Raw genomic sequence first — 27,522 nt, forward strand, 5'->3', positions numbered from 1 at the left:
CTTGTTCTTTTCTTGGAGCTACGGGTACATTATTAAGATTTCTCAGACTCCTGACATAGGCGCTCATAGGTGTACATTTTCCTCTTAGTATTGTCTTGGCTTTGTCCCAAAGATTCTGGTGTTATGTGTTTATTTTCAATTTTCAGATTTCTATTGTAATGTACAGAGGGGTCAGTTACATAGATCAGATGAGTACTTTCTTTGATGACCCACTGATAAGTCAGCAATGTGTTGTTCAGTCTCCATGAGATAGAGTATGTTCTATGGGTTTTTTTTTTTTGTTTTTTTTTTTGCTTTTAAGATGTTTATTTCATTATGATCGAACAGGGTACAAGATGTTATTCAATTTTCTTAAATTAGTTCAGACTTGCTTTATGACCCAAGACGTAATTCATTTTGGACTATTCCATGGGCTGCTGACAAGAACATATATTGTGCAGGTGTTGGATGAAAATTCTGTGGATATCAGTATGTTGGCTTTAGATAAGAAATACCCTCTCAGCTGGGTGCAGGTGGCTTATGGTTGCAATACTAGCTACTCAGGAGGCTAAAGATCTGAGAATTGTGTTCAACATCAGCCTATTCAGGAAAGTCCCTGAGACCTTTATCTCCAATTAATCACCAAAAAGCCAGAAGTGAAGCTGGGTGCCAATGTTTCATGCCTATAATCTTAGCTACTCGGGAGGCTGATATCTGAGAATCATGGTTCAAAGTCAGTCTGGGCAGGAAAGTCTGTGAGACTTGTATCTCAAATAAACCACCAGAAAACCAGAAGTGTCACTGTGGCTCAAGTGGTAGAGTGATAGCCTTGAGCTAAAAAGCTGAGGGACAGCACCCAAGCCAGGAGTTTAAGCCGCACGACCAACCAAAAAAAAAAAAAAAAAGCCAGAAGTGGAGCTGTAAACCAAATGGTAGTGCACTAGCCTTGAGTAAAAAACCTAAGGAACAGCAACCAGGCAATGATTTGAAGCCCTAGTAGAAGCAGAAGAAATAATAATAGCTCTGTAACAAATGGTGATAGTGAAGCAGTAACAATCTCCCAATAAAGAAAAGCCCAAGACTAGATAGATACACTGTTGATTCCTACCAGATTTTTTTATTGTGAAAATACTGTACAGAGGGGTTACAATTACATGAGCAAGATAATGAGTACATTTTTTATCAAGCATTGTAGCCTCCTTTGTTTCCCCTACCCGATTTTTAAAGAACATCAATGCTCCTCACATTATCCCATAAAATAAAGGGAAAACTAAGTCTATCAAACTTATTCTATGAGGCCAGAATTACCTTGATACCAAAACTGGATAATACAAAAATAAAATTATAGACAAAGTTCCTCATTGAACACAGCCCCAAAATTTCTTAATGAAATATTTGCACATCATTTTCAACACCTTAAAAAGATCTAACATTACAACCAAATTGGTTTCATTCCAAGGATGCAACAATGAGTCAGCATATGAAATCAATAAACATGGTGTAGCACATAAATGCAATAAGGGACAAAAATTAAACACTTCATAAGAGAAGAAACCAGAAGTAGAAAGAACATACCTTAATAAAGTCTATCTACAATAAACCTATTGCCAACATCATCCTCAAAAGAGAAAAATTAAAACCAGTCCTTCTAAAGTCAGGACTAAAACAAGTGTGTCTGCTATCACCAATCAAGTTCAATGTAATGCTTGAAATCTCAGCCAGAGGAATAAGGCAAGAGAAAAAAACACAAGGACTACAGAGGAAAGAAAGAAGTTAATTATTCCTATTTGCAGATGATTTACTTTTATACATATAAGCAACCTTAATGGTTCCACCAAAAACCTTTTAGATTAGAACCGTTTCCACAAAATAACAGAAACAAAATCTGTTAAAATGGTAGCTTTTCTATACACCAATAAATTAGTTGAGAAAGAAATCTAGAAAACAATATTTACAATAGTAAATAATAGTCAATAGAAACTAAGAAAAAATAAGCAACAGACCTCTTACAATGAAAATTATAACACCTTGAAGACTGGAAGGCAACAAAAGATACATATACTTTTTGTATATGTGGTTGACATAATATAGTGAAAATGGCTGTACTACAGAAAAGAGCTGTACAGAAAAAGATCTACAGATTCAATCTCCATCTAACTTCCAATGCCATGTTTTATAGAAATCAAAAAAGGCCCTGAATCGCCAAAGCAATAACAATCAGAAAGAGAAATAGTGGAGCTATCATGGTATCTAATTCCAAATTATACTACAGAGTCATAATGACAAAACCAGCAGCCTACTGCCACAAACAGTAAAGCAATGGAACAGAGGATCTATAAACGGCTACGGCCAACCTACTTTGGAGAAGAAACAAGTCTCTTCAACAACTGATGCTGGGAAAAAACTAGATTTCCACTTGTATATATGAACTTTTTTACCCAGCTGTCCTTGAACCACAATTCTCAGCCTTCCAAGTAGTAGGATTAGGTGAGCAGCTGGGTTCTCAATCAGCCTCTTTCCCACCCCACCCCCTACAATGACAGAAAAACATTAGCCAGGTAGTTGTACAATCTAAATTCCTTGGAAGGTAGAGAATCATGGGTTTGTAGTTCTTCCAGGAATAAGTGTGTGAGACCCCGCCCAACCAATAACTGGGTGAGATGGCACTTGTTTGATATCCCAGTTACAGAAGAAGTAAAATGACTAGGCATAGTGGTGTGTACCTCATCCAACATGGAGGACAAGAGGAGGATTCCAGCTCAGGCTTGCTCAGGCACCTCAACACTAATAAGCTGGAAACTGTGGACTCATGCCTATAATCCTAGCTACTTAGGAGGTGAAGATTTGAGAATCAAAGTATGAAGCTAGCCAGGGGAGGAAAGTCCACAAGGCTCTTATCTCTAGTCAATCTGCTAAAAGCTTTAAGTGGAGCTGTGGCTCAAGCCTTTGGGTGCCAGCCTTGAGCAAAAATGCCCAGTGAAAGCATCAGTTCAAGTTCAAGCCTCAGTATAGGTACAGATGTGTATGCACGCGCACGCATGCGCGCACACACACACACTAAACACTAAAGAGTTAAAAAAGTGTGGCTCATGTGGTGAAGCACTTGCCTAGCAACCATGAGGCCCTGAGTTCAACTCCTAGTACTGCTCCCCCACCATGTTTTCCACCTATTCCTATATATTTTTCCCCTTTAAGTGTTTACTTAGGACGTGAAGGTGATATTCTAATAAGTTCCAGCCATGATCCACATCATTTCTCTTTGAATTTGGGTGGGACCTGGAATAGAAAGTCATCACTCTTAAAATTATGTTAAATTACATGGCAAAAAAAAATCATTTTGGTGGGCCTAATCAGAAACTTTTTTGGGGGGGCCAGTCATGGGGCTTGAACTCTGGGCCTGGGCGCTGTCCCTCAGCTCTTCAGCTCAAGGAGAATGCTCTTCCATTTGAGCCACAGCGCCACTTCGAGTTTTCTGGTGGTTTTTTGGAGATGAGTTTCCCGGTCTTTCCTGCCCGGGCTGGCTTTGAACCTCGGATTCAAAGTTCTCAGCCTCCTGAGTAGCTAGGATTACAGGCACGAATCACCAGTACCCAGCTTCACAAAGACTCACTTTAGAGTGTTTTCTATGCCTGGTGACCAAAGTAAGAGATTTAAAGTATGAATTGATGCATCATTGCTTGTTTTGAAGATGCAGGGACCCTCAACAACTGAAATCTGTTCCTGATACCATTTAGGAGTTCTACAACCATAAGCAATATGATTCTGTCAAAAACTTGCATGAACTTGAACTCAGTCTATCCAGTACCTCCTGGTTAGAAGTCACTGACACCTGGATTCCAGCTTTGTAAGATCTCAAGAGAATCAAATCAAGCTCACTAGAACAAATGGCCTCCAGATCTGTAACAGGTTTTTCTTTTGTTTGTTTGTTTTTTTTTTGCCAGTCCTGGGGCTTGACCTCAGGGCCTGGGCACCCTCCCTGAACTTCTTTTGCTCAAGGCTAGCACTCTACCACTTGAGCCACAGTGCCACATTGTTTTTCCTGCTTATGTGGTACTGAGGAATGGAACCCAAGGCTTCATGCGTGCTAGGCAAGAACTCACTAAGCCAAACTCCTAGCCCCCTGTAAGCAAGTTTAAGTTACTAATTTGTTAAGATATTATGAAGCAATAAACACAGGCCATTGAATTGTTTGATCCTAACTACTCAGAAAACAGAAACCTTAAGTAATTCTTTTGGCTACCAATTCTTATGAGTGTTTGAGACACATAGTACTTTGAACTAAGAAAGTAAGTCTGGGACTCTTTGATTTAGACAAGTCAGGCCTTACTCTGGTTCTGTTTGAGTAGGGTCAAATTCTACTCTGAATGGTTATCCAGGATGACTGTTACTCAACTGAAAGAACATAAAAATGTATACAATAAGGAATGGAAACCAAACACAGTATAAAAAAACTAAATAGAAATATTAAAACAGAATGCATGCTACTGAATATAGAAAGAGCAATATGAATCCCTCCATAACCAACTGAAGCAACAGAACTATATCTAAATATGCTCACAACTGTAGTTTCAGGTCAATAACCAGGATGTTTTCAGTTACAAAACTTTAAATGACAGATTTTCCTTTTCTTTCTTGTTCTTTCTCCTTCATCCCCATGGGAATGAAATTTTAAAAGTGTCTTTACAACTCCAGCCAAGGTTACAACACTTACCTCCCTATCTTCCTTACCAATGAAAGAACATTCAGTAACGTTAAGAATGCAACTCTAGAAACTAATACCAGTACACCAAGAAATTACAGGCCCCAAGGCCACCACCACACAGTCCAAAGTTATGCATCTCAATTATGCACATCTGGAAGCCCAAGGTCCTAGTTTTTCTATATAGAGTTCTTCCCCCCTGCCTACCAGGATTGTGCCTCTCTCTGGGATTCCAGCTCAAGCAATCTCCATTTTGCCTGGCAAATCAAATATTTCCATTTCTTCAAAGAACCTCATCTCATTATTTGCGAACTGGCATTTAGTTCAAGGGACTAGATTTCTGGTATCAAAATAAGCTTTGACAAGTAGAGAATTCAGTTTCCTGAGTGAAAGCGATAATAAACATGTAAAACAGTAACACATTAACAGAAGGAATGAATCTCTTCTAAACTAATGGAAGTAGTTGTAAAGGACTGCTGACAGAAGAAAAAATTTTGAACTATATGAAGACAATTGTTCTGTAAGAATCTGATTAGAAAGATAAGAACTTACAAAGGCTTTTTAGGTAAGCCACTGTAACCCTAACTATTCAGGAGTCTGAGACTGAGGATCGAATTTCAGAGACAAGTGGGCAGGGAAAGTCCATGAGATTATCTCCAAAAACAACTCAGAAGAAGCCAGAAATGGTATTGTGGCTCAGGGACAGTTCAAGCCACAAGGCCAAAAAAAAAACTTTTTAAACGAACACTACAGAGAAAACTAGGCAGTAAAATTAAATTGCTTTCAAAGAATAAAGATCAGATTGATTCACCATCTTTAGCAGTTAAACTTACCCTTTCGGCCATCATGACCCATATTCACTCAATATCCAATCCACATTGGTATTGCAGATGCCACTCTTAGTACATTTGACTTGTTGTATTCTTCCATTCCTCCCTCTTATACTTTATTCCACCTACTTTCCCTTTAGATGGCAGTTTACTCACCATTTTTGGAGGTTAAAAAAAAAAAAAGATCTGGGCCCAAAACAGGTAATGACACAATAGCATATAATGAGGTTAAAAGAATTGTGCTCGGTTGTGTTCTTTGGATCTTTAGCCATTAGTGGATTTTATGAAATTAGGAGTGCCTTGCTGTGTTTTAGAGGATCGATGGCTATTGTACATTAGGCTTGGTGAATACAAAGGTGGAAGAAGACAGACAACTACAGATGAAAAATGGTAAGATTTGTACAGTTTTGAAACTTTGTAGACACAAAGATGAAAGGAAGGCAACTAGAAATGAAAAGTGGTCAGCTCTGTACTATTCTGAAAACAATTTCTAGTTGGGTAGAGAGTGAAAGTTTTCATTTTTTTATTCTGAAATTTTCATCACCTTTTAAAAGTAAACCAGAACTTTCATTATCTTTAAATAGTTGTGCAAAGGGGTTTCTATTTAATGTTTATTTTTGTGTTCAATGAATCTTGATCAGTGTCACCCTTTCCATCGCTCCCCTCCCTCTTTCCATTTTTGACTTTGAGCAATTGGTGGAACAATTTCAGTTGATGTTATCATCAGCTAAAAGGGGTGAAATTTTAAGTAGATCCAGTTTGGGAACGTTTTAGATGTTAATTTAGAATTTTAATACAGATTTAAATTGGTAGTTGGTTATATACACCTGGAATCCAAGAGACATTTGGTAATAGAGATTTTAAAAATCTACAAATTGTCATCATAAAGCTTAGAAAGCAATGCAATTGGAACAGGTGAGAAAGCAAGCAGAAATAGAGAAGCACACCAAAGGACAGACACACAGAAGCAATTAAAAAAAAAAAGACTGAGAAGAGAAAGATGCAGCAAAAAGACTGAGCTGTATAACATGGCAGAATGGTTCTAGAAGTGGTTAGTGTGCTGGGGTGTGTGTGTGTGTTTATCAAGAAAAGAATATCTAGGATATCTGATTATTTTTTGTTAACAACTCAAAATCATTTTTAAAAGTGAAGATCCAACGTATATTACTTCTCTGGAAAAATAAAACCGTGATAAATGGCAGTCTGGGATGATGGGGTATTAGAAGAGATGAAACTTACTGAAAAGCTGAAGACTGCTCACTTAAATCAGGATATAAGAATAGTTCAAATAAGGGCCATACTTCGGTAAAAACAGACATATACATGGGATATCATTAGTTGTGAACACTAAATAATGGGAATGTGAACTACTGATTTTTAATAGTTTAGATGTTTTCTCATTGTTTTTACAATACTCACACATTAATTCTGTGGCAAAATGTTTTAAACATTTACCAAAGGAGATGTAATGTATGAAACCAGTGAAGTTTGAAGACTGAGCAACAAAGCAGTCACTGGTGACCTTGACAGATACATCTGAGTACAGCAGCAAAACCTAAGTGAAACACATGGATGTACCTCAAAATGTTGAGCACTGAATTCCTGTATGACCAGCCAATACACAATTGCACTCAACAAGTGAAAAACACATTCGTAGAAAAACTTGACACAAACATTCATAGTATTCCAAACATTTGTAGTAGCCCAAAATAAAAACAACCCAAATGTCCATAACAGATGATTACACCTGTACCAAAGAGTAATACAAGTGGCCCATTCCATCTTGAGGGTTCCACAACAAACCATACATTATTTAGGGGGAAATGTGCATGCATTCAACATGTATAGACATTTTCTCTTTTTCCTTTCTGTTTTGTTTTGTTTGTTTTGTGTTTTGTGAGTCCTGGGGCTTGAACTCAGGGCCTGGGCACTGTCCCTGAGTTTCTTTTGCTCAAGGCTAGTCCTCTACCATGTGAGCCACAGCACCACTTCTGTTTATGTAGTACTGAGGAATCAAACCCAGGACTTCATGCATGCAAGGCAAGCACTCTACCACTAAGCCCTCTTCTTTCTTACAGTTATCTACATAGAATTTACATTGTATTAAGTATTATAAGTAATCCAAAATTTATAGTGACAGGAACATGAGAAAAATGCAATGCTACATCACTTTTACATAAGAAACTTGAACATCCAAATTGTGGTATCCTAGGGGACTCCTTGAACTAATCTACAAATACGGAGGGATAACTATATAGCCATACTATGAAATATTGTTCGGCATTAAATAATGAAGGATTGACACATGCTATAGCACAGATAATCCTTGAAAACATTAGGCTAAGTGAAAAAAATTACAAAAAAAAATGATGCCAAGAATATGAAATGGAAACCAAATGTTGCTTAGGTCAAGGGGGAAAGAAAATGAGTTGACTGTTAATGGGCACAGGCTCTGTTTGGGGATGGAAAAAGTGTTGTAAAGAGAAACACCTCTAAATATAATAAAAAATTTTAAGGGTGAATTTTATGGCATGTGAATTATATATCAATAAACATGATACTACACATACAAAAGAGTTTTTATTTCACTCCTGTTCAGTATTTTATTTACTATTTTCTCTTTTGTGGTCATTGTAGTTACTAACCTCTTATTTCCAGAGATTTGTAAATTATTTGTAATCAACTTACTCTATTCTTTTTAATCTGTTATAAAACCTTAAACGCGTCTAAATAAGAATTACCTGGAAAGAAAAACACATGCTTCTACTAAGAAAAACTATACTTTGCAGTTTGAGATCAAATGTGACTATTGTTAAGATCTACCTTTCATACAATCTAACCAAAACAGAAAAAAGAAAAACAGGAGTTCCTATCTAATATTATTTGAAAACAAAGTACATCATCACCAAATAGCCTGAATTCCAAATACTGTTTGGGGATTACATAACATAACTTTGCAAAGAGAATTCTAGAAAGTGGACCTTTCACTCTTGAGGAACAATTGAATACTCAACACTGTCATTTGAGAAACAAATGTCAATAATGGTAAGTAGAAGATACTATCATTTTATGACTATGACTAAGAGAATATAACCTCAATGGTAAAGTCGATTTATAGCTAGTTTCCTTTCTTGGCTTATAGAATTTCAAAATACAACAATTAATTATTGTTGGAGTAACACCTAGCAATTTGGTTAAAGATACAACAACAGAAACACTGTACAAATATTTAAACTTTGGGAACTGTAGTTAAAGTAATAGAAAAATATTACTCTTTCCACAAAAAAAGGTATCTAGTGTTCCAGATACCCCACGTAGTTTATTCATAAGTCATGTGAATCAACATTTTCTGTATTCCTTAAAATTTTGTAATACATAAAAAGGTTTTGTATTCAAAGACACTTTCAAAATGCACCTGTAACTAACTTGGTTTCAGTTACCCGCAGTCAACTGCTGTCCAAAATATTAAATAGAAAACTCTAAAAAAGTTTCCTATGTTTTAAAATATATGTCATTAGTGTGATGAAATCTCTCAATGTCCTGCTTAGGACATTAATCATTCTTTTGTCCAAAGTATCCACACTGTATACAATACCTGCCCATTATTCACTTAAATAGATGTTTGGGGTTACTGAAGCTACTATCATATTATTACAACATTTATACAGAGGATTCAGTACTGTCTCCAGTCTTTTAAGTATATGACATTATTTTTGGTGCATCTTCTTACGCATTTCTTCAAGAGCGGCTTCTTTCTCTTTCAGTACTTGTTTAAGCCTTCTGATTTTTTCATCTCGGATCGTTTCTTCCAGTTCTGGTGGTGTCACTGGGAAAACATCTTCAGTGTAATTTTTATTAAAGGAATGACTCTGTTCAAAAGCTACATTAGGACTCATTATTTCTTTCTCCTGCTTCTCAGAGGAGCAGTGTTCAATCTCTGCACTTTTTTCTTCTGAGGTTTTTCTGTGGCTTGTGACAAAGTCACGTTGTAACGCATCTGAAGCTGGCAAAATACTGCTAACGGTTTGGGAACTGGTGACATCAATTCCTCCATTTATGACTGCATTAAATGCATTCTTGGTTTTTCTCTTCTTTGTGTGATCCATCTTAACTGTTTTTGCTTTCCTTTTCTTACCAAAATTCTGTTGCCATGTAAAGATTCAAGAACAAGGAATGTTACTACCATATATTTATGTATAAAACGTGCTCTCAAAATTAACAAGTTTGCAGATATACATATCTAGTGATTACAGTTGGTTCAATGAAATTGAAAGGAAAAACAAGGGAAGGGGTGACATTGTCCAAAAGGAAATGTACTCTTTGCCTGACTTACGTAACAGTAACCCTTCTGTTTCTACATTTTCAAATAAAAATACTAATAAAGAAAATGAATTGTAATATCCTAATTATATTTGTGGTGAACAAGCTGCTAAAGTCAAGTATTAGAAGCTGTACTGACCTACTACCATCAACATAAAATGAAGCCTGTGAAGTATGTGAGAATTCAAAGTAGGCACACGCAGAAAATTTTCACTGACAAAAGCTAAAGTTCAGAATTCCAGATGATAATGTAGTAAGTAAATGACAATAGGTAAAATTACAGTGGCATTTCTTTCCGTTATGATTAACCGTACGGGTTACTTAAAAATATGCAGTTAATACTGCAATAACTATCTACATGTTTGCATTTTCTATTAGATTAGAATTAGATTATAATTCTTCAAAGAAGAATATGTTAAAATGCACAGGGCACTTTCATAAATACAGTAGACAAAAATAGGTGAATAAAAAAGCACGTTTGTTCTTTAAATTATTACATATTCTCTTATGATGAACAATAGAGAATGAAGTTTGAAAAGCAGAAGATGTTTGCATGAAGTGAAAAGCTCACTGCTGCCAATCCTCCCAGGATGGACACTATGTCATATGTTCAAGCTTATAACTATACTAGTTATAGAACTTCAGTCACATGTTAAATCAACAACTTAAATTAAGTGGGGCTACATTTTTATCTGTGAACATAGGATTCTTTTTTTAACACAGTTTTCCTATAACACATATATTTGCCAATCTGGTAACTAACAATCATCATTCACGCAAATGCACAAGGCTAAAAAAGCATTTTACCTGTTTTCTTTCTTCTTCCTTTACCACAGACTCTGTCTCTTTGTGAACACTATTTTGCACCAAACTACTAAAGGAATGAAATCCTTTTCCAGAGCCCAGACGGTCAGGAATTCGAGTAAGGCATACTCTCAAATCCTTAGTGAGACCAAACATCTTTTTAAATTCAGCATCATTCTTCAGATATGGTGCCTTATTACTGCTTCTTTGAGAATCTTTCTTGTCATTTCTTCTTTGAATACCTTTTTCTATTGTTGAGGCCATTTCATTCTGGATCTGGAAATTTAAAACACACACACAATACTGCTAATTACACAAGTTATTTTATCTGACAATTAAATGATCAATCTGCTGCAAAAGTATACATCTTGCTTTAAAGGTCTGTATTACCTTTACCTGAAACCACACTGAAAAAACTGAATTTAGCTAAATACAAACTCAAACCACCCTCCTACAATTTCTCTTTAATTTGTTGTAACATAAAATAACAAGTAGTCCATTCTCAAGCAACTGAAATGAGAAAAGAAATTAATGACAACCTAAAAATAACCTAGTTGGGGATGTGATTCATGTCTGTAACTCCAGCACCTAGGAGACAGAGGCAGGAGGACTGAGAAATTGAAGCCAGCCTGGGCTACATATCAAGATCCAGTCTCAATAACAAAATAAAACACCAAATTATAATACTCTTTAATATTATTTAGAAACAGTCTTCCAGAAAATTCATTTCTTTAATTGGCTTTGTACTTAACAGAATTGACCCCCTTATATCTCTGTAGTACAATGAATCCTGAAGTGAAGGGGAGAAATGATGACAATATTAAGGGGGCATCTAAAGCAGCAAGGAAAAAATGGGTACAAACGTTTAGTAATAACCACACATACATCTTATAAAAAGGGTAACTTATGTATATATTAAGAAATTGGGTAAGAAGTCCGAAAGAAATAAAGGGTAGAAAAAGGAAAAATAAACTTACCAATAAGAAAAGAGAAAAAATAAACTCAGAAAAAAAGAAAACCCAAACAACATTCACAAAAGAAAAACACCAAAGACACTGATAATATTCTATTTTCACATATGACTGAAAGGTACATACAAGCCACAGCACCTAAAAATCAACGAAAGAAACCCTCAAATCAAAAATACTCCAGCTGCTCTACATGTATAGTATCAATTTCTTCACATAACACACAAGCTACTAAATACATATTTATATATATATGCACATACATGTATGTATACACACAATTTTACTAATCTTTGAAGTCACATTATCCTTCCCCAACTTTGTTGCTCTTTAAGCTCTGGCTGTTCTTTTTTTTATTGGATTCTGTTTTAAAGATTTGGTATGTCAAATGATTTAAAAGACAGACATTGCTTGGAATTTCCCATTTGTACTCTTCAGATATTTTCCCCGAGGAAAGCTTTGTTGTATTAAGCATTGTGTGTAAGAGTAGGGATGGGTGAGAAAGAGCTATTAGATATATAACCTTGAGAATTAAGAAATAACTAGTTTCCACATAGTTATATAAGAATAGTACCCTGACATGGGAAAATTACCTTTGGATCTTGGTCTCTGAAAACACACTGTTGTGAAGTAACAGTTGTTGCATCAACAGAGGAATTTAGTTTCTCTATGCTCTGGATGACATTTTCTTTTCTGGGGGCAGTCTGTCCTGTACTAAATCCATCAGGAAAAACTGGCATTGTAAATAAAGTCTTACTCTGTTTTAGGCAGTTATTGGATTCTTTCATATTATGTGGGTTTGTGGTAGACAGAGATGGTTTCTCCACCTTTTTATTCTTCTCTGTCCTTAGATTGGCCATGGAAGAAAGCTGAGTATTTGAAAATGAGTTTGTCTCCATCTGGAAGGATTTACTTTTAGCCAAAACAATATTTACAACCTCTCTGGATATATCAGTGACTGGACTTGAACTCACTACCCGTGATTTTTCTTTTCTTAGTGGAATACCAGAAGATATGCCATTCTGTTGGTCAATTTGTGATGGTAGAACATCTGTGCCCTTTTTAGCTAACAGATAGACTTTCCCATTAAACATTACCAAAGCATTATCTTTAATAGGCACACTTTGGGGCTGTGCCCCACTAGGACCAGTGGTACTCAATGGAGTCATATTTACAGTATTATCTCCCAAACTTTCCTTATCTACAAAGCTTTTTAAAATCTTGGAAGCCACATTATTTGAAGACTTAACAGGAACAAGACATGGAGTATAAGGCTGTAGATTTTCTTGAAAAATCCATTTCACTGGAGCAGCTTGACCACCACCTTTTAAGTGTGTTTCTGCAGCAACATTCGTTGGGATTTGTGTGGTATTTAGTATCACTGTCTTTGTTCTTTCCTTAACAGGCTTTGGGTAAATATTCAGAAAGTTCTTGGTAACTACACTTTTCACTGTATTTACAGGAGACACATAAATAACTGTTGGTATTTGGGAGGCCTCAACTGTTCCTGGAGTACTTGTAGTTGTAGTTGCAAGAATCTTTTGCTGAACAGAAGGAGGCAAAGATGATGCAGGTACAGATTTCACTTCAGCGTGGGCTGGAATCTGTAAATGATGCCCAGAAGGCAAAACTGGAGACATCGCCATTGAAGCACTTGGGGTATTGACTATAAGGTAAGATGAGTCATTTTGTGTTGAGGGAGGAACAGCAAATGTTTGCATGGTGAGTCCATCAATTTTCACACCATGACTCTTAACTTTAGGAACAGATGAAGTGAAATTTTCAATTCCCACAGAAGTAACTCTACCTTTTTCTGCTGTATCTACCGTTCTTGTAAGAAAATAGTTTGAAGAACTGGCTGGCTGAAAAATGGGCAATTGAACTGATGCACTTGTGGAAGAGCTGGAAATCTGAGTCTGAAAAGTAACTTGGACTGGTTTTCCTGTATTCCCTTTCAAAGCATCAGACATGACTGAAGATTGAACTAGCGGGGTAAAATTTCCAGAAGAATTAGGAATTGGAAGTAATTGCAGAAGGTTTTTTCCATCCGAGCCAATCGTCTGAACTACTTGGTACATGCAGCCTGAAACACTTAAAAGAACATTTTGAGTAAATAAATATAACATACTTCATAGTATAAACATTTTAAGACAAGTATTGGTAATCATTATTTAAAATTTTAAGATATATAAAAGTATGTAATTTGCTATTTTGAGTTTTTGAAGTGAAATACTATATAATAGTTTTTGAAGAGATAAGCAAAGATACAGTCCAGCTTTGGTTTAGTTACATGATTAGGCAATGGGTATGAGATAGATATTAACAGGTATTCCTAAAAGTAGTTGTCTTGAAGGTTTTACCCCACTAGTAACAGATATCTCTTAAAACCACTGATATGCTCCTTTTCCTTGTATCCATTCCTCTCATGCTTTTCCTTAATCTTAATGAGCAAGACTCTCATTCCACATCTTATGCTTATTCTATTTCCCCTATCTTCTCTCTTTCCTAAATCTATCTTTCCCACTGACAATGACTCACACATTCTATTATCAATTCTTTTTTAGCTTAAGATACCTCAGGGGGTAATACTTAAGGTTTGCCACATTATTGTACTATATACAACTGAGTTATTCAGGCAGGAACAATTTTCTTTGATTATTGTTTTTACATAGTTAAAGTTTGGCACTAAATAGTTCTTAGTAAAGAAATTAGCAATGCCATATCAATTCCAGCTAAATAATTTTAAATGAAGGTGGAACAGATGTTTTTAACCTAGCCAATTCCGATTCCCATGTCAGATTTTAAGAACACCAATATATATTCATCTTTGTACACTTGAGAACTCTGTATAATTGGAATTACTTGAATGTAATTCTTTCAGCTCCTATGAGATGCAGGACACATTTCACTTTATCTAGTTATTCCTCCCCTGAGCAACAATTCATAGAGCTCAAGTCACTGCATGAATGATATCTAAGAAAATATTATCTGACCAACTTAACTATCCTCGCTTTTCCTTCCCTAATCAACCTATATTATAGTATTAATATGTGTTTGCATGTTTATAGACTTTCTCATGTTGAGTTCTAGCAACAAAACTGCAGAGTCCATGTTCCACAAACCCAGTATAGTCTTAGATGACTGAAAAACAAATGAAGATGAAAATGTATAGGTAGGTGTGAGCACTGTGACTTATACCTATAATCCCAGCTATTCATGGGAAGAACATAGTTTGAGGTTTTATAAACAAAAACTCAGGGAAACCCAATCTCAACACACACACACACACACACACACACACACACACACACACACGCACGCACGCACGCACGCACGCACACACAAATTAAGCATGTTGGTGCATATCTATAATCTCATATACATGGAAGGCAAAGATAGGGGCAGTCTAAGACCAACCCTGGGCAAAAACAACTTGAAAAATAAACTAGAACAATAAAGGGACAGATGTGTTGCTCAAGTGGTACTACTCTAGCTAGCAGTGTAAGACTCTGAGTTCAATCCTCTTCTGCAAGTAATAATGATCATGATAAAATAGTAACAACAATAATGATTTTCAAGACCGTAAACTGCCTAGAGATGTTTTTATAACTCACAAATATTAATTTTAAAAAATCAATGTTGAAAATCTTCAGGAAGTGCTATAACGGTCTTACCTTTCTGAAATCCAAGTAACGTAATTAAACTCAGAATAATTTAAAACACTTTTCTGAATGTGAAAATTTATCAAATCCACTATTCTTATAGTAAAGGCATCAGAGAAGCTTAAAGAAGAAAATTTACCTTCATTGCCTGTCCCCTTCCCACAAAGCTCATCTGACCTGGATGAGAACTTTTTCTATATTAATTAATTGAATGAAAATGTACTGAGTGTGAGTCAGGCTTAGAGGCATACATCTGTAATCCCAGCATGTGGAAGGCTGAGGTAGAAGAATGATGAGTTTGAGACCTGCCTGAGCAACACAGTGACACCTTGTCTTTAAAAAAAGAAAACCCCAAAGCAAACACAAAAATTGACTATTATAGTTCAAGCACCAGGTTTGAAGAATGGGGGAAATGGGTCAATGAATTATAGTATGTTGGTTTGAAGAATGGGGGAAATGGGTCAATGAATTATAGTATGTTGGCTAACCTAAACACTCTGTATTTGTGCAACCCACAGGTAAGAACAGCTTTTACATTTTAAAGGAATGAAGTCAAAATTAATTTTTCACATGAAAATTAGGATTCAAATTTCAGAACTTATAGTATTTTATTACTCAATCACCTCATTTTCATATTTTACATATGATTGTTTTCATGATACAACAGTAGAGGTGAGAAGTTGCAGCAGGAATCATACAGTTCTTAAAGCCTAAAATATGTACTATCTGGCCCTTTGCAGAAAATAAAATGTTTGCTCAGTCTCCAGCTATGTCAACCTCTTACAATCCTTGGATACATGATCATCATAGGTAATTATCATTAAATGAGTTAAATGATATGCTTGAAGGAGTATTAAAGATGCTTACTTGCAAAATACTCTTTCCAAGGCTTTCTTTTTTTTTTTTTTGCTTACTCATCCTAGCTGAAGAATAGAATGCTTGCTATTCTATATTCTTTATTAGGAAATTTCTTTTTTATAAATATTTTCACTTAATTGAATACTTAAGTGATCATTTCATCCAATACATCTATAACTCCATTCAGATACATGCTTATATATCCGAACTCTTGATATTTTCCTCAATCTTAAAGGCTCCTAAAATTAAATATGACCAGACTATTTCTGCCCACCCAAACCCCAAAGGTTCCTTGACATTTCATTAGTCATATGTCCATATGAACAAAATCATGTTAATCCTTCTTTCTCTCATCTTCTATATCCAATCTAGTTAAGATTTTTACTTAACTTTCTTTCCTCTGTTCAAATTTTTTCAAACCACTTATTCTAGTCCAAACAAAAGTAGTATCTGGCTTTGACTACAGGAATTTCATAGCTGACTTTTTCATTTCCACCACAGATACTCTTACCTTTTTCATTACATCAAAACTTGCCCTTCCCCAGCTTAACACATCAGTGGCTTCTCACTATGCTTAGACAAGTAGAAAGAAAATTAATTACTTGGGCTGGGAAAGTGGCTCAGTGGTAGAGCGCTTGCCTTGCCTGCATGAGGCCCTTGGTTCGATTCCCCAGCACCACATAAGCAAAAAGAAAAAAGCCGGAAGTGGTGCTATGGCTCAAGTGGTAGAGCGTTAGCCTTGAGCTTAAGAGCTGAATGACAGCGCCCAGGCCCAGAATTCAGGCCCCACGACCGGACCCCTCTCCCCCCAAAAAGAAAATTAATTACTTTTGATACAATGGAAGCCAAAGCGAATTGGAAGAATATTGGGTAATTATAGCAAAAGACTCTTAAGAGGTCAAGTGAGTTCAAGATTAAAACCACACATGGAAGTTGGAAGTTGGGGACTAGTGGCTCATACTTATGATTGTAGTTACTCAGGCTGAAATCTGAGCATTGAAGGTTCGAAGTCAGCCCAGGCACTTTAATCATGATACTCTTAGTTAAAATTAATCAGTAAAATGCCAGAAACAGAAGTGTGGCTTAAGTGGTAGAACATCTAGCATGAACAAGAAAGCCAGAAGAGAAATGAGAAAGCAAGCCCCAAGATTGCATCTCAGTACTAGCACTAAAAAAAATAAAAATAAAAATAAATAAATATATATATATATACTAGAAAAAATAAGGTATCATTTCATAAAGAGTAATTTGGGTGGGGAAATAAGTTGTTGAAAAGATATAAAGATGGCAAGTGTACACAGCTCGTAAGAACTTTGTAAAGGCAGAAAAGACTGACAAGTAACAACAAAGGAATGCTTTTTTTTTTTTTTACAAGATTAAATGTACTGCAGCATATGTTAATATGAGCCCCTACTCTTTTCAATATTCTAAAATCTTTCCTTCATTTTTCATTTGGAGAGAGAAATTGGTAATTAAGAAGAAAGAGGGATGATAATTCTTTTTTGGGGGGGGGAGGTCCGGTCGTGGGGCCTGAACTCTGGGCCTGAGCTCTTCAGCTCAAGGCTAGCGCTCTACCACTTGAGCAACACTTCCGGCTTTTTTCTTTTTGCTTATGTGGTACTGAGGAATCGAACCCGGGGCCTCAGGCATTCAAGGCAAGCGCTCTACCAACTGAACCAACTTCCCAGCCTGAGGGATGATAATTCTAAGAAGCTAGAAAATGGGAACCAGAAGAGAGTTGGAGGGAATTGAAACTGAAAGAAATCTGGAGAAATATCTCCTTCCATTGGAACAAGAAGTTAGGAATATTTTAAGTTTATAGCTTTGATGACATAAAGTTGTAAATGTGATCTAATTTACTCATTATGAAAAGGGGTATGTTATTTACTAAAAGTAAGAATAAGAAGATAAAGAAAAAATCTGAGACATTTTATGAAAGAAAAAGTTGACCAGAGAAAATACTAGAGTTGCCAGGTCAAATATTGATGGCTCAGAGAGGCAGGAATGACTATGAATTTAGAGTAGTACCAATTTGTGCTCTTCCCTTCTCTGACTAGCCATAAATTTTCCCTCTCTGACTAGCTGTAAGTAAAAAGGAGGCACATTGCTGAATTCATCGACAGTCGTAGTAGCTTCAGAAGGGTATAACAAAAATTAAATATGAGCAAAAGAACTTAAGGAACTGACAAGAACAAATGAAATGGGATTCAAACTGGCTTAGAAGAAAATAAAGAATGAAAGGATAGAGAGGAAATAAAGGTATTTATTGGTTTTACAGGCTAGGACTGGGGACATGTAGCTCAGTGGTAATGTATTCTTAGTATGTCCTGTATTTAATCCTCAGCACCAAAATATTTTTAAGTCACAGTATGACTATTTAAACAAGCTAGAAATTAGAAAGCAAGGCATTTACAAAACAAGATGCCTGAAATGATCATTTCGTAGTTGCAGTAATTTTGTATGAAACAAACTGCAAAAATTGATAGCTGAAACAAAAAATGTAAGGTGACTGGGTAAAAAGATATTTGTACTGACGCTGGGCACCAGTGGCTCACACTTGTAATTCTAGGTACTCAGGAAGCTGAGATCTGAGGATTATCATTTGAAGCCAGTCAGGGAAGAAAAGTCCATGGAATTATTTTGTCCAATTAGCCACTAAGTGAAGCTGAGGCTCACTTTCAGCTTTTTAACCTTGAGCAAAAACACTGAGGGACAGTGCCCACGTCCTGAGTTCAAGCCCCAGAACTGGCACTAAAAAAAGATATTTGTGCTGAAAGACCCAGTGACAATTATTTGCACAGATGCTGGTCACATCAGATTAGAAAGAAGACGGTGAGCTAGATGAAGTTGGTAGATGGTGTCAATGAGCCCATAATTAAGAACTGATATTCCAGAAAGGTTTTGAAGCCCACTTAGTTTTGCAGCTTATTTTCTTTCCTATAACTCTACTAAAAAACTCATTTTGAAAGATCACCACCAAATACATCCTTCACAGGTATTTATTCTGTCCTTGTTTCCTGTGTGCTCTGCTGCAATTAGACACTGCTGGCTAATTATCCTTTCATCTTGACACTCTTCTCTTATAGGGTTTCCAATTAAGTATCCATCAATGACTAATCCACTAAGTCTAACTCCTGATCTTGCCCATCAAGGCATACTTCAGTTAGCACTGCTTCAACTATTTCCCTCAACTATGGCCTCTGCAATAATGATTCCTAGTTAGAGCATTGCATTCTTATGACCAATGTTGGCCTCAGTCATCTATTCATGTCTTATCAAATATTTTCATGTCAAAGCCCTCCACTTAAAATCCAGCAAATACACAAAATAACCTGTTAGAATTACCCTTCCAATGGTGTGCAGCACTACTCTGCAGATTATAAATTTTCTTTTAGTCATCTTTCATCATAACCATTGTTTTTATTTTCTTCTAGTCATCCATAGCACCTCATGTGCACATTTCCAAAAGGCAAGTAGTTAATATATCCCAAATGAGTCAAAAGGCCTAAGAAGTTTTCTTTTTTTAAGACAGATTGTACTCAGCTTTTTTAAAATTCTTTTTTACCTACCTCTTTGTTCTTCATTATTTCAACATCCATTGTCTAGATGAGCCCTTATTGCCTGTGTCTAGCACTCCTTCTTATCTCTACAACTTTGATGCTTTAATTAGGTTTTTTTTTATCTGATTATAATTATTGACTAGTGTGTGTCCCTCTGGTGGATTCTATTTTCATATTTATGACTTCTAATTCAAGATTTTAGTATTTATGACTGTCAATTCAGTTTGACAGAAAATTATATACAATTTGGAACCCTTATTTTTAACAATACAACTTCTCAAACTGAAACAATGCTTTTACCAGACTCCTTGATACCAGGAACATTACTTACAAATTCATTAATGTTTTCTACAATATAGGGTTCAAATTCTATTGTCTTCATTAAATATCCACTAATAACACATATTCATACGTATTTCTTTCAATTCTAGAATCTCTAAAAGAACTTCTATTGATACCACTACTAATGCTGCAAGTACAATGTCTTCTGTATTGCCAATGTCTTCTGTACTAGCCACCGGTGTGTGTAATACACACACACACACACACACACACACACACACACACACACACACACACACACACACACACACACACACACACACACGCTGGTACTAGGGGTTGAACTACCCTAGGATCTATGCCCTTACCCGACTTTTTTGCCACAGCTTCCTTTTAGCCACAGTTCTACTTTCAGCTTTTTGGAGATAAGAATCTCAAGGACTTTTCCAAGTCTGAGCTGGCTTCAAATCAAGATCCTCAAATCTCAGCCTCCTGAACAGCTAGGAATACCAGGGGTAGCCACCAGCACTGAGTCTTTTTTTTTTTTTTTAATAATACAATTGTTTTCCCAATAGTACCGAAACCAATACTAAGGATAGTAAATGCAAAATGACGTAATTATGCCATATGCAGTAGCTCACATCTATTATCCTAGCTACTGAAGAGGTTGAGATCTAAGGATTGCAGTTAGAAGCCAATATGGGCAGGAAAAGTCCATGAGGCTATCATCTCCAGTTAACCACCAAAAAAAACTTGGAAGTGGAGGTGTGACTTAGGTGGTATATTGCACTAACCTTGATAGAAAAAGCTAAAAAGCAACAACACCCAGGCACTGAGTTCAAGTCCCACAATTGCCATTTCAAGCAAACTATGTCAATGCTTTTGTCTAGTCTCCTTTTGTTTAATTTTGTCTTTCTTCATCAGTAAAATCCTCCTAATAAATCAGAAGCTCCCAAAAAACCTACACTCCTCCAAGTGCATATAGTCATTAGAGATTCTCATAATCTGCTAACTCCTTGAGGGCAGATTATACCTTATATATATATCCTCTGTATGTAACAGAGCAAATGAACATTTCAAACAATGCTAGCTGAATTAAACACTACAAATATTTTTATAAAAAATTCCTTTGGAATACAATGGAATTAGTTCTAAGAATTTACCTGAAATACAGAATGCTGAGGAAGATTAGTGATAAATCAGGGTGAAGTTCACACCAATATATTTTTTTTAGATTGTAAAAAGAAAGCTTTCATAGATTAAAATACTAAGATGATATTTTCCTAAAGATTACACATTCTGCTGGCTAATGTCAGAACTAAAACAAGAACTGTATTCTGCATCCTATGCTTTGGTTTGGTCATTTAAAATTATCAACATTTCAGCTAAAAAAGCTGGTATATTATCTAAGAAACTGTGTTAAAAAATAATGCATGTTAAGATTTTAAAAGAGAGGCGAGCTCTGGTAGCTCATGCCTATAATCCTAGCTACTCAAGAGGCTGAGATCTGAAGATCGCGGTTCAAAGCCAGCCCAGGCAGGAAAGTCTGTGAAACTCTTATCTTCAATAAACCACCAGAAAACCGAAAGTGGCGCTGTAGCTCAAGTGGTAGAGCACTAGCCTTGAGCTGAAGAGCTGAAGGACAGCGCCCAGGTCCAGAGCTCAAGCCCCACGACTGACCAAAAAAAAAAAAAGATTCTAAAAGAGAGAAAAGGGAAATTTAGATTATATGTTTCTAATTCTGACTCTCCCATTTACTTAGTTGAGTGACACTGAAAAATCAATTAACCTCTTTCATTTGTTAAATGGGCCAAATAACACTATGTTGATATATGGATCTGTAACCTCTTTGTACTACTACACAATAATAAAGGATAATTATGGAAAGAAAATAGAATAACTGGGAACATGACAGGCACCATTTTCCATTAAATATCCAATTAGGTCTCCAAGAATAAGAAAACAAAATCAGACAAGGTCTTCTGAAAATGTAATAAAACTTTATGTGATGAAAACAAAAAGGTCTATTAAGCTGGGTAGTAGTCACAGGTCCTTGGAAGGCCAAGTTATGAGGTTCAACTTAGCCCAGGTATTTCAAAAGCATCCCGATCAACATAGTAAAACCCCTTGAATTTAAAAAAAAGCCCATTAAATACACTATTTCATAATTTTCAACAATTTACTATTCTAACACTGATATGATAGATTCACATATTAGAAATGGAATAAGAACTCCTGGAGGGTAATGATCATACTTTAGATATTTTTGTAAAATATGTTTTTCTAGGATACCATTTTCCATTTTACTATAACATCATATACAAACATGATGTAATGTAAGTACCTATTAAGAGTATATACAATAATACATACCATATACTATATACGAAGTGTGTTATGATATTAACTTTAATCCTAGTGGCAAGATGGGTATTTCCATTACAATTCTATAACTGAGAAAATGGGATTTAGAAATACCAAGTAATTTATGCAAACTACATGCTCTTTTTTAGCAATCCTATCCACTGCTGTATTTTAGTATAGCCCCATCAAAACAGTGCAAAAAATCAAACGTACAAACTTAGGGTAATGATAGATTTCAGTTAGCTTATGCAATGTTTATCTGTCTCTTTTCCCCCTCACAACCACACTCACAGAAATTATAAAAGAAAAATTTTACAACAAAATGTACCCTGACACTGAGGGCTGAGGATCTGGCTCAAAATTAGATCCTGAGTTCAATCACAACACTACTAAACACACACACACACACACACACACACACACACACACACACACTCACTCTCTCTCTCTCTCTCTCTCTCTCTCTCTCTCTCTCTGAATTGACAATAAAATCCTACCAACCAAACCAAGCCACCTGCCGAGGATGCAAATTTTAGCTAAATATTTGAAAACAGAATTAGGGGAGCAGAGAAGCCAACTGCCAAATACATGGTATTCTAATTCCTATCATTGTAGAATGCATAACCACAAACTTTTGTTATATTATTTCAACCTGGTGGCTCCTAATTTTCTATTTTCAGCTTTTTCTGATTACTGTGTTCCTTATTTCAGATAATTTATCATTATCTACAAAGAAAACTATGATAAATGGTGGTAACTTACTAAGAAAATCTGCCTATTTCTATTTTCCATTGCATTCTTTTAATGCAACCCCTACCCTACTTCACCTAGTTTAAGCTGACTCTGAAAACACATCTGAAAAAGAAATTAGAAGAACTTCAACTTTCCTATATCTTCTCACAGAACCTTGTGCACAATGCCATCAATAAAATATCAGTTCTCCCTCAACCACAGAACCAGTTTTTCACGGGAAAGGGCAACATACTCTTCTTCAGTCTCTGAACTTAATCACAGAATCACGTACACGGTAAATACTCTATAAAAACGAATGAAAACAGTATTATTTTAAAAAGCTTCTAGATTTTCTAACTGCATTTATAAAATTAAGTTTAGGTTTTACATTTTATACCTAAATCAGTTACTTCAAACAATAGACATTGTATAACACATTACAGAAAAACTTAAAAGGATCCTTAACACAAGAAAAACTCAAACGTCTATAGAAAATAAAATCATTTTATGAAAAAGAATTATTTTTGCCACAAAATATATAATCAGAAAAAATAAAAAGCTTAAACTTCTAATAAACTTTTTTTTTTTGGTCAGTTGTAAGGCCTGAACTCTGGGCCTGGGCACTGTCCCTCAGCTTTTCAGCTCAAGGCTAGCGCTCTACCACTTGAGACACATTTCCACTTCTGGCTTTTTCTGCAAATGTGGTGTTGAGGAATCGAACCCAGGGCCTCATGCATGAGCGGCAAGCACTCTACCACTGAGCCACCTTCCCAGCCCCACTAATACGATATTAATCATACTTAAGATGTGATATAAATTGTATGTTTGGATATCACATACTATTTGCAAAACAGAACAGAATCAAATATGCAAGAACTCACAAATAGCTTCAGAAAGAAAACTGGCAAAAGTGGTATAAAACCTCTACAATTTAAGTAAATGTGTATAACTATAATGAAAATAACAAACCAGTGAGTTAAAACTTAAAATGACGTATGAATGTTATCAAAATTCAATTTTAAGTCCAAAATAAAAAGGATCAGAAACTGGAAAATAAAAGTTCAAATGCACAATAAGCATCTTTTAAAATATAGTCTTTTGACATTGAAAGAAAGAATACAATGCTAAAATGAGATGTCTAAAGTCAGAAATTATCAAGTGTTCCAGGAGAGGTTAAACAATAAAATCAATTCTACTGTTATATCCGTACTATTTCAGCCCTTTTCCCCAAGCTTCTTACCCAAAACAACAAAAACAAAAACATAAACAAGCCTGATGGCTCAAACGTGTGATCCTTGCTACTTAGGAGACTTGAGATCTAAGGATCGCCATGAGACTGTTCGACAATTAACTACCAAAAAAATCTGGAAGTGGAGATGTGCCTCAAGTAGTGGGGTATCAGGTTTGAGCAGAAAAGGCCCTGAGTTCAAGCTCCCAAACCAGTAACAACAACAAAAACAAATGTAAAACAAAGTAACAGCAGCAGCACAGGTATACAAGAATTAGTGTTTTACGATTTGCAATACAATAGTTCTGTGGGAAGTTTTTCAATAATAGCCTTAGACCAAATGTTAGTGACAATTTCCTTCTGTTTATCCTTTTAAAGAACTAAAAGCACACATACACAGTAGGAGTTGAGACAGGATAATGTGAGCCCAGGAGTTCCAAGATAACACATTTCAAAAAGCAGAAACTGCCAGGAGCAGGTGGCTCTGGGCTGTAACCTAAGCTGCTCAGAAGGCTGAGATCTGGGGATTTCGCTTCAAGGCCAACAGGAAAGTCTGAGATTCCAATTAACCACCAAAAAAAAACAAAAACAAAAACAAAAAACGAAAAACAAAAAATGGAACTGTGCCTCTAGAGGTAGAGTGCTAGCCTAGAGTATGAAAGCTCGGGGAGGGAGGGCGCCTAAGCCCTGTGTTCAAGCCCCAAGCCTAGCACAAAATAAGCAAATAACAAAGCCAGATCCCAGTGGCTCACTCCTGGGCTGAGATGTGAAGATCATAGTTACTGAAGCCAGCATGGGTAGAGAAATCCAAGACTCATCTCCCTTCACCCACCAAAAACCAGGAAATGGAGGTGTGGCTCAAGTGGTATAGCCTAGCCTTGAGCACAAAAGCTCAGGGACAGCACCCAAACCCTAGTTCAAACCTTAGAAGCAGCACAAAAAGAAAAATAAACAGAAAACAAAACAAAAACAAAAAGAAACCTACCTCCTGTGCAAAAATAGGTACCAGTTAAAGTTGTATTCTTAAAAGCAACTAACATTTAAATAATGCTTTACTCTTTTCCTACACGAATTATTTCACGATTTTTTAACCTATTTTTTTTTAATCTAGGCGCTTTTACAGCCTAGTAACTGAAGCACTTGGTCTCATAAATACAAGCTAGCCAAGCTATGATTAATACCAGGCGGCACAAATTTCTTCAGACAAATCTTTTATGAGTCCTAAGTTAGCTCTCATGCTGTGTTCTCCATTTTCCTTCTGCAGACCTATTAACTAGTCATTTTCTCACTGCAAATCATACACCCACTAACTATGGAAATACAAGTTATGCTTACAATAACATTTTGCTATCCTATCATCTTGTATTTTTAAAAATCTTAAAATTATTAATAATCGATTTCCTAAACTTACAACGGAAACTATCTTTCTCAAAAATTACGAAAGCCAAGTATCGCGTGGCACTCCTATAAACCCAGCACCGCAGAAATGGAAGCAAGATGGTGAGTTCTGTTCCAACCTAAAAAAGTCGTCATCTCAAGTAAAACGTTCCCCTACATAGGTACCCAATGAAACATCACAGTTAAACAGCTGCTTCGAATACACTGCCCAAACAGAACTTTTGCATGATTTTTCTCTATTTCTCCCTCTTTTCATAAAAAGCTATGCTTGTTCTAGACCGTTTTTTTCTTCAGTTTTCCTTCTCATTAACTGTTTTTCACACTGAAGGTCCCCAGCACACCCAGGGCTGCGTTCGCTAAAATAATCCGCACTTGCTGGGCGCCGGTGGCTCCCGCCTGTAATCCTACTCCGGAGGCTGAGATCTGAGGATCGCCGGTTCAAAGCCAGCCCGGGCAGGAAAGTCCGTGAGGGTTTTTTTCTTTTCTTTTTTTTTTTTTTTTTTAAGAAAGAACATGTTTATTTTATTGTAGGGATGCTGTACAGAGGGGATACAGTAAGGTCATGCGTACATTTCCTGTCGAACATGGTTACCTCTCCTTTTTTTTTTTTTTCCTGCTATCCCTTCCCTCCCCAACCTACCCCACTTCTCCGCCCTCCGCGAGGGTCTGATCTCCAGAGCTCATCACAGAACAGGCCACAAGTGATGCCGGGGCTCCCGTGGCAGAGCCGAAGCCTGGAGCCAAAGGAGCCAATGGACAGCGCCAAGGCCCACAGTTCAGGTAAAACCAACCAAAAAAAAAAAAAAAAAGGACAAACAAAAACGCGCAGACAGCGTCGTAGGTTTTTGCCCCACCCCTTCCGTCAGTCCAAGAATCTTCCAGAAGGTCCCTCGCAAAGGGAGTCGGCCATGTTGGATTTCCTCGCCCGTGGAGATCTACTAAGTGGGCCTATGAAATGTGAGATGCGGCTGCCTGGCGTCTCGCGGAGCCCAGCGCCCGGCGGGCGGGCGCGGCCAAGGCGGAGACCTGGGAGTGGGGACGAACGAGGCCGGGGCGGGCTCCGCGACGCCCAGGCGAGCCCGGGCTTCCTTCGCAGCGAGTGGCTGGCGGCAACGGGCGAGCGCGGCGCCCGGCCGGCGGCCTCGGACGCGCGCGGCGCCCAGCCTCCGGACTGGGAGGCAGCAGGCGAGGGGCGGGCGCTGGCGGCGGCCCAGGCTGTACTTACCAGTTCGAGGCGGGGCCTGAACTTTCCTCAGCGGAGTTCAGGAAAACCTTCCGCAGGTGATTAGACATTTTTTAGAGAGGTGGGACTGGGACGGCGAGTCCCACACAGTGGGTATTGTAAGAGCGAGATTTGCGACCGCGCCGGGAGCAACACCAGAGAGCTGCCGGCTGCACTTTATCACGCAGAAGCCGTGTAGGAGACGGCGCGGGACGCAGGGCCGCCGCGGCCGGCGGAGTGGGCGTACCCCGCGCTTCCCCTCCCCTCCCCCCCAGCCCGGGGGCTTAACCACATTGAAACCGGAAGACTCCTTGGGACGGAGGAGGCGTCCTCCCCCACCCCGCACTGGAAGCTCTCACAATCTGGAGACCCCGCCCCCTACATCTATGTAGTCGCAGCTCAGCCAATTGGAGCGGGTGATGGAGGCGTGGCCTTACGACACGCTCCCTCTGCCCCGCCCCAGCAGGGCTGTGTCTGTGGTGAAGACAGCCTCCGCCTGATGCTGCCGACCCGGCCCACCGCAGCGGCTCTCTCGCTTCAGCAATTTTCAGCCCGGTGGCTTTCTAATCGTCACGTCCGGAGAATGAGGTGATTGGCTGCTCAAGGCCCCGCCCTT

At 37.3% G+C, this 27,522-nt stretch overlaps 1 protein-coding gene across 3 annotated transcripts; it reads right to left on the reverse strand.

Moving 5' to 3' along the window:
- Positions 1 to 1,076: 1,076 nt before the first annotated feature.
- Lrif1 (ligand dependent nuclear receptor interacting factor 1) lies at positions 1,077 to 27,214 on the reverse strand. 3 transcript variants are annotated; one of them, XM_070006268.1, is made up of 4 exons: positions 26,910 to 27,214; positions 12,194 to 13,691; positions 10,636 to 10,908; positions 1,077 to 9,650 (listed from the first exon to the last, which is right to left on the reverse strand). In XM_070006268.1, the coding sequence occupies exons 1-4, from the start codon at positions 26,975 to 26,977 to the stop codon at positions 9,216 to 9,218; spliced, it is 2,274 nt and encodes a 757-aa protein (XP_069862369.1). In that variant the 5' UTR covers positions 26,978 to 27,214; the 3' UTR covers positions 1,077 to 9,215. The 3 variants fall into 3 exon arrangements, with proteins under 3 accessions (XP_069862369.1, XP_069862370.1, XP_069862371.1); XM_070006269.1 differs by lacking the exon at positions 12,194 to 13,691 and having other exon boundaries at positions 26,910 to 26,999; XM_070006270.1 differs by lacking the exons at positions 12,194 to 13,691; positions 26,910 to 27,214 and adding an exon at positions 26,325 to 26,837.
- Positions 27,215 to 27,522: the final 308 nt, after the last annotated feature.

This window comes from Dipodomys merriami, unplaced genomic scaffold (assembly GCF_024711535.1).
Source record: "Dipodomys merriami isolate MVZ:Mamm:240054 unplaced genomic scaffold, mDipMer1.0.p SCAF_7, whole genome shotgun sequence".
Lineage (NCBI taxonomy): Eukaryota > Metazoa > Chordata > Mammalia > Rodentia > Heteromyidae > Dipodomys > Dipodomys merriami.